Genomic DNA, 8,729 nt, shown 5'->3' with positions numbered 1-8,729 from the left:
CACAACTTTCAAGATCTGGACAAGACGGTTACTTTATTACTGGTGCTTTAACATTTGGCTGAGGTGGAGACAATTGTAACTTCTTTATAGAATGGTAGTGGTACTCATTTAACCACTGCCATTCCCCTACAAGAGTTTGTCTCTACCACAACGAATAAAACAAAAGCTTCCCTTTGTGTTTTCCTGAACAACCAAATATTATAAGAGGCGTTGAAGCCGTTTGTTTAATCCTGCAGATTTGCTGTCTACACCATCTGTCATATCAGACCCAGCCTCACCAAGGAGTCTGCCAAACTCCTGGGCTCCATCTCGTGAGCCTTGTCTGATAGCTCCTCGACTCCTCGGTCCTCGGCTGAACCGGAAGTTGTTCTAGTCCCTCTTCGGTCTCAAAGCTCTTATTTCTGCCCCGAGGAGTGAGCATCGAGGAGCGAGCATCAAGGAGCTATAGGCGAGGAAACACATTCCCAGAAGCCTTGCCACTGAAGGAGTTGCTAACTCCGCCCATACGGCTGACGAATTCATGTGACGCTTCAGAGGAAAGGACGTCTCATCCCATCCATTGCCTCTCTCCTCCCATGACTTTCTCGCCTCTCCTCGGGGGGAGGGACTAAGACGCAGGAGGAAGGGAGGCAAGAGGAGGACTCGGGGCAATTTTAAGGGCTATGAAATGCAGCTCTGGTCCAAGATCTTGGGCATTTGCAACACATTCAGAATGCTGCAGCATCCCTATTTTATCTACAGCAGGGGTCTTCAACGTTTTTTAAGCCAAGGACCCCTTAACTGAAATAGAGACGGATCAGGGACCCCCTACTACATATATTGTATAAAATGAAGTTGCATATTAATCTGGTCCTACAATAACTTTCAGGGTAGCCTAAAGCATTTATAGATACCTTTTTTTTCATAGAATACTAAGCTATTCAAATAGCCTTAAAATTGTTGCCATGATTTTATAAATCCTGTTTTAATGTTAAACACACATGTGGAACAGTCAATCCTTTGGGATGAACTGTATCTGTGGATGGCTACCTTAGTGACTACATTATTGGCTAGTAAGCCTACCATCAGTGGGGATTTATATTTGCTGGAATCATGTTAAGACTTTTTAATTTTTGAAAAAAACTTTGAAAAATTAACAATAATTTGGATGCCCCCCTGCAGTGACTCTGAGGACCCCCTGTTGAAGATCCCTGATCTACAGTAAATACCTCCATCCCAGCCATACTCTACTGAGCCCCAGTGGCTACTCAGCCAGCTCAAAGCACTGATGTGAAAAGGAAATCACTTACGCAGCAACACCACTCTAACCAATCCTACACGTCCGACTGCTTTTTGTGCATGGCTACTTTTGATTTCTTGTCATTTCCATCTCTGTCCATTACTTACATTACATTTACTTTGCGCCCTCACCACCAGCCCTCCAACAAACATCTGTACTCCTTATCTAAACCAAAATAATAATTTATACTTTATTAATCCTGCAAGGGAAATTACAATGTTTTCACTCTGTTATTATACTCATTACACACAGGCCTGAACTACACACACACACACACACACACACACATGCTCAGTACCTATACATGCACTAATTAATGGAGAGATGTCAGAATGAGGGGCTGCCCATGGAAAGGTGCCCCAAGCAATTGGGGGGGGTTCTGTGCCTTGCTCAAAAGCACCTTGGCACCTCTCCCACTACCAGTCCACCACCAAACTTTTGGTCCGTATAGGACTTGAAACAGCAACCCTCCGGTTCCTAACCCAGCTCCCTACTGACTGCCAAAAACTGGTAAACAAAAAACACTTTGTGTTCAAATATGACATACTTTATTCTTATTGACCAAGTTCAAATATGATGGCAACAGTAAACCGTTCAGTAAACATAAAGCCAGTTTGTAAGACAACCTGTACACGGGTTACTGGCTTTAAGAAAGCCTTGGTCCTTTAATATACAACAGCATGTAATATAATTCTCCTCATAATTGTTCAACTGAATATTCCATCAATGTTTACATGTAGTTAAACATTCCATGAGTACTACATGGACATTTAAAACTGCCGGCAAAGCAGAATGACCTCAGAGTCTCATGGCATCTGGTTCTTTTCTTCTGGGTTTCTCTTGAAATCCGTTTTTGTCTTGCTGATCTCGTCTTCTTTCGAGTGTTGTTTCATCACTGCGTCTGGAAGAGGAGCTGCTCTCTGCGCTCTGCGCTGATGAAGAAGCGGAGTTTTCTCGGCAGCAGCCTGATCTCTACAGGCATGGCTTCATACGCCTCGTTGTCGATGTTGTAGAAGCCGGCGGCGCCCTGCGGGGTCAGGACGCAAAGTTAAACGTCAAGACAAAAACTAACATCCAGAGCTTTAGATTATTTTTATCTTTTGGTGGGGCTTTTCTGCCTTTAATTTGACAGGACAGCTAGGTGAGAAAGGGGAGAGGGGGGGGAGGGGGGAAGACATGCAGGAAATCGTCACAGGTCGGATTCGAACCCTGGACCTCTGCGTCGAGGCATAAACCTCTCAGTTTATGTGCGCCTGCTCTACCACTGAGCCAACCCTGCCACGCATACAGAGCTTCAGAAGTTGAAAAACGGAAGCTGAAGACAGATATGGTTGCATTTTTTTTTTAATATATATTCTTTTTAATCTGTTAAATCTCGATAACCAGGTAATCTATGATATTTTCACGGTACAAATATGGGACTTTTAACCCTTGGGTTGTCTTCCTGTCGACCATGCAACTTTTAGTTTTTCTGGGTCAAATTGTTTTGTCACTTTTTTACGATGTTTTTGTAGATTGTTTTCTGAGCTTTATGTTTTTCGCCGCGTTTCTGAAGCTTTTTCCAGACTTTTTGACACTTTTTTCCACGTTTAACGTTTTATTTTTTTAAATGCTACAAAATTGAATAAAACACCCAAATTCAATGAAAGTAGTGAACCGATCATTTATTTTACTCGTGAAGAGCGTTGCATGGAACCATCCACGTTAGTTTCTTTGACAATTTGGTTGAAAGAAACCCAAAACTTTTTTAAAATGGGTCAAATGTGACTCAAGGACAACAGGAGGGTTCATTTGGCATATCTCTAAATTGAGTACAAATACTTGATTCTGTGTGTCAGAGTTGTCCTCAACTCAAATTGTCAGGAATTATTCATTTAACTTCTTTCCAGCATCCCAAAAATCAAAGAGTAAAGACATTTCCTCACAATTTAGTGGTATTTTAATAACAGGAAACAACCTTTTGTTATGTGATAAGGGCTTGATTATCTCGAGATTAAGCATGTGATCTCAAGACAACGGCATTAAAAAAAATACAACTGCCAGCACGACCATTCTCGGCTCCCGTGGTAAAGTGACTAATATCAGCACAATCCTAAAATTGAATTGATTTGCTTTGATGTCAAACACTGAAATAGGATTGAACCATCAAAGGGTTACTGACCTCTGGCAGCTGCAGCCGGCAAGCACTGGCTTCCAGTTTTGTGGAGTCTTTGGTGAACACAGTGGGGTCCTCTTCTTTTTTATTTCTATAATGAAGAGCATTTACATTCTTTTACTTCAACATGAACTTTTTATATAATGTGTATAGCCTCGATTAATTAAAAAAACGGAATCTACTAACCCGACAGTGATGTACTCGCCCACGGTCAAATTGTCCGGTTCCGCACAGATAATCAGGGAGTCATTTATGCGCTGCAAGTTCAAATAAATAGAAACAAGCAGTTTACAAAAAAATCAAAGAGGAAAACATGGCATATGGAGTTCAATGGGATCATGTCACCATTCAATGGCTTTGGACTGACCCTCTCGACTGGGTTCTTGTTGTGCGTTTGAATAAACAGCTCCAACGTCGACAGCTGCTCCTCCTTCCACTGCTCTGGTTCTTCCACTTTTGGAGGCTCTGCGCGCACACGCACGCACGCGCACACACACACACACACACACACACACACACACACACACACACACACACACACACACACACACACACACACACACACACACACACACACACACACACACACACACACACACACACACACACACACACACACACACACACACACACACACACACCTCAGTCTTTTACTGTTGGGATTTGGTGTTCATGTTTCCATGTTGCGATCCAAAAGTATCAAGCCAGTGACACACGCTACCTTCGACAGGAGGGTTCCAGCGGTTTTTCAGCCTGCGGATGATGCGGTAGAGCAGGTTGGGTCTGGGGGGCTTCTGAGATGGCAGGTCAGGGGGCCGGAGGCTGGGATCCAGGTAGGACACTGAGACGTCCCGGACCAGGGGCCACTCCTGAGAGATTTACAACCGAGTAAGATTAAAATACTAATCAGCAGCCACCGAATTATAACAAGGTGACAAGGTGTTATTTTAGCCTCCTGGACTGTCATCCAGGTATGTAGTGATCTGTGCACCCTTTTTTTTTTTATCTGCATTTTCTTTTCTACCTGTGTCAAGTCTGATCCCATGTGGGATACCGTATGTGTATATATTAGCTCTATGTTTTTGTTGTATTTTGTTGATGTCCTGTCATGAGCACACTGAAGCAAATTCCTAGCAACTTGCACCGAGTTGTATGGCAATAAAGTATTGAATCTTGAAACGGGGGGAGACACGAAATACAACAATAACCTCATGACATCTACTGTATCTTATAGACGACTGATTTGATTAGATTTATAGATAATGGATTAGATGTATGACATACAGTATATTTTTGTCAGGATGAAAAACTTCTATAGCAGAATTTGGATCATTATAGGATAATAGGATTACACTGAAAACTACACTTATATAATAGGATTTGATTATTTATTTTTTTTGATTATTTTTGGGGTTTTTCCGGACAGGACAGCTAGGTGAGAAATCAGAGGAAGGGAAGACATGCAGGAAATCGCCACAGGTCGGATTCGAACCCTGGACCTCTGCGTCGAGGCATAAACCTCTATGTTTATGTGCACCTGCTCTACCCACTGAGCCAACCCGGCCACGATTTGATATAAATTTGATATAAAATATTTGTCAAGTTAACAGCTGTTGAAGGTAGAGTGACTCAATGCAACAATCAATCAGGTATTCAATTGTAAACAGGCAATTCATGCCAAAGACACTTCTTTTGAAAGAAAATGTACTTAGCAATTGAAGAGTTAAACAAAATAATAATAAAAAAAAGATTTCCATACTAGGGAGGAATCTCTATCCCATTGGTGGTAGCTGACATTGCTTTCCAATATCAGATATTTTATAAAAAGGCCAACATTGGCTCAATATACGGTCAAAAACAAACACAGCCTTACCCGTAGAGTACTAAACCAATGTGCTGCTTTTGTCTTCAGTGGTCCAAGGTACCAATATCTATGGGGAAATATGGGGAATTACTCCTTTGTATGGGAAATGATGTCACAGTTATAATCGGAGTGACCAATTGTGTAATCTCACTTGCTGATCGTTGCAGCCACATCTCTAAAAGCACCCCAACGTAGTCCCATCAGAGCGAATACCGGCTGCTCCTTTTCCCCCTAGACACACACACACACACACACACACACACACACACACACACACACACACACACACACACACACACACACACACACACACACACACACACACACACACACACACACACACACACACACACACACACATTCCTATCCAAGTTCTGACACATAATATCTCACTGCATTACAAAAACAAAACTATAATCTAAAGCTTCCTTATCCTATTTGATGAAGAAAAGACATATTATAAAGTGTGAAATGATATATTTCTCAAATCATCTGTTAATTTGACCTGAAAACAAGATCTGCATTCAATATAAATACTGTGTCCATAAAGAAACAGTTGTATTTTATTTACAAATTGTATATATTTTAAATATTGCTTGTGTAGTATTAAATTATTTAATGTATATTGTTTCCTATTATTTAATGTATACTCTGTATGTGTGCTGTGTGTCTGATATTTTGCTGCTGCAACACCATCATTTCCCATTTTTTTGGGATCAAAAAAAAAATCTATCTATCTATCTATCTATCTATCGGGCGCTGACATACCAACCCGATAATCGGCCGTCGGACAGTCTGGCGAGGTCGGTGATTCGAGTCTGTTCGGGGTGTTCCGTGCCGCCAGTGGCCAGTCGGACTCAATGACCAATTACTGGGAATGATGAGTGGAATGAGCGTGACTAACGCCTCTCAAAATCTGACAAAAATCTTTTAAACTGACCTTTGTTGATCTGAAATGTAGACAGATTTAGCAACTGCATGGCCTATTTCTCGCTTAAAATCTTTTCAGAAAAAAGTTTCGGTGAACTATTTTCATAAAATACGAGACTGCATCCGAACGAACCGGTATTATGGTCGGGGAGAAAACAGACCCACGTGACGCGTTCATCCAATCAGCTGCCGGTTTTAATTTTTGGGGCGACAATACAGATTAGCGCCGCCTGCTGTTATGGAGACGTATTACGCGCAGAACGTACGCTCAAGTCAGCATCGCTTCGGTGTGTTCCGAGGCACTTTTCTGACCAACTCGGGGAGACTGATCAGTCCGACTGGCTTTTCTGCCGACGGTCGGTCGTCCGGTTGGTGTGTCAGAGCCTTAACTTGGAGGATTTGTAGTAAACAGGACCAGTTCCTCACTTTGATTTGTAGCACATCCAGAGGTACAGTTTCTCCCTTCAGAATGGACAGTGTTGCTGATGTAATGTCTCTGGAAAATTTACAAGGTGGAAAAAATGGGTTTTAGTTACTTAATAAAGAAACACATACCATACCCATATACGTACTGTATATATTTAGCAAGTGAGATCCCTCCTGTACACGTTATCACAGGTTAGGAGACTGTGTGATGATAACATCCGGATCGGTTTCAGTATTAACGTTGAAGAGATACTCACTTGACCTTGTTGTCACTGAGGAGGTGAAGACTTGGACTCAGGGAGTTGTGGGAGCCCAGTGGAATGAATCCAATTGGTGTGTTACAGACTGTGTCCTGTAGTCAGAAAAACATCCATCATTAAGAGTGTGTGGAAGTTTGGATTAAGTTGTCCTCATCTCGTTCTGCAATTAACCCTAAACCAAATCCTGATGGTGGTTCAACACAACAACGATGGGACACCCACTTGATCTGGCCTTCGCAGTAAACCTGTGACGACTTCCTGCAAGGTGCCGTCCCCTCCGGCCACGATCAGCATGTCGGTCTGTTCCATGAGCTCCGTTAGTTTTTTTGCCTGGCCTTCGTAATCTGTCTGTAAACAGGTAATATAATCACGGTGTTACACAATACGATCCCTACTTGAGCCAATAATAACACTGATTGATTCTAAGGGGAGAGAAGAAGAAGAAGAAAAAAGAAGCTAAATATACCTTTACTATTGTAATCTCCACACCAGCCAGGTGTAAAATAGGAACAGCATTCTTTTCAAACAGGTTGTTGGCTTTCCTGGGGAGGATTAAGAGAGGGAGTTGGAAATATACTGAGAAAGACTGTTCTCTGAAGTCCAGACAAAACTGTCAATGATGCCTGTCTTCTTACCCACTACAAGCTGCAGGGTTCAAGATCACTGTTGCTTTCCTCAGCCGCTCCTGTGGTGCTATCTGTTGACGTCCAAATTCCTAACGGAGATTATGACGATGACGGCGATTAGGGCTGAAGGCACTTGAAGAAGGTTTTTTGGTTCAAATGATGACAATGTATGTACACAGATACGTTATGACTTACCCTGGCCACTAGACAAGCCTCCCTTCGCAAAACACTGTCGCTGATAAGATACAAGACACACAATGTAAGACACACAGACAGGCCTGTACTTCACCTAGCAAGCAAGCAACGTTTTACAGACACCAGTCACAAAGTGCTTCACAGTCAAACAAATACAATTGATCTAATCCGAGGAAATGCCATAACATGAAATACTTACCAGTAGGGCTGGGCAATATATCGATATTATATCGATATTGTGACATGAGACTAGATATCGTCTTAGATTTTGGATATCGTATTATCGTGATATGACATAAGTCTTTTACTGGTTTTAAAGGCTGCATTACAGTAAAGTGATGTACTTTTCTGAACTTACCAGACTGTTGTAGCTGTTCTATTATTTGCCTTTTCTCCACTTAAACATTATGTCCACATTACTGATGATTATTTATCTAAAATCTAAGTGTGATGATATTTTGTTAAAGCGCCAATTGTCAACTATCGCCGCAATATCGATATCGAGGTATTTGGTCAAGAATATCGTGATATCTGATTTTCTCCCTATCGCCCAGCCCTACTTACCAGTGTTTACCATACAGCCAGTGTCCCCCGTAAGACAGGACGCACACAGCAAATGTGGACTTCTTCCAGTGATTCCGCAGAGTCCGGAACCCTTTAACAACGCGAGCCATTGTTTTATTAAAGTCCCCGAACCCTCTATTTGAATGCGGTGCTACGTGTACTGCAGCATCCAAGTTTTATATTCATGAATGACACATTTCCATCCCAGCGGTCACGTAGCTAGTCTAGGCCACAACTGTCATACTAGCGTGGACATGTTGGTGTAACGTCAAAACAGTACGGCCGAGCACAGGGCGGAACCAATGTTGGTGCGACTTTGTGTTCCATTAACGCGTTTCAAGGTTTCAATGCAACACAAGTATTACTTTATCAAAGTTTCATAGAAAATACTATTTGGAAGATAACATAATTTGTAAAATAAAAATTAAAT

At 41.9% G+C, this 8,729-nt stretch overlaps 1 protein-coding gene across 1 annotated transcript; it reads right to left on the bottom strand.

Moving 5' to 3' along the window:
- Window positions 1–1,804: 1,804 nt before the first annotated feature.
- Window positions 1,805–8,696, bottom strand: agk (acylglycerol kinase). Its single transcript, XM_028584658.1, has 14 exons — window positions 8,300–8,696; window positions 7,736–7,775; window positions 7,550–7,629; window positions 7,381–7,456; window positions 7,137–7,262; window positions 6,912–7,006; window positions 6,655–6,724; window positions 5,450–5,529; window positions 5,308–5,365; window positions 4,156–4,303; window positions 3,802–3,899; window positions 3,621–3,691; window positions 3,441–3,525; window positions 1,805–2,306 (listed from the first exon to the last, which is right to left on the bottom strand). Exons 1-14 carry the CDS (start codon window positions 8,407–8,409, stop codon window positions 2,172–2,174), a joined length of 1,272 nt encoding a protein of 423 aa, XP_028440459.1. The 5' UTR covers window positions 8,410–8,696; the 3' UTR covers window positions 1,805–2,171.
- Window positions 8,697–8,729: the final 33 nt, after the last annotated feature.

The sequence above is a fragment of the Perca flavescens genome, chromosome 8, assembly GCF_004354835.1.
Source record: "Perca flavescens isolate YP-PL-M2 chromosome 8, PFLA_1.0, whole genome shotgun sequence".
Classification (NCBI taxonomy): Eukaryota; Metazoa; Chordata; class Actinopteri; order Perciformes; family Percidae; genus Perca; species Perca flavescens.
The sequence above is the reverse complement of the archived record's forward strand: the minus strand, read 5'-3'. Positions and strand labels throughout refer to the sequence as shown.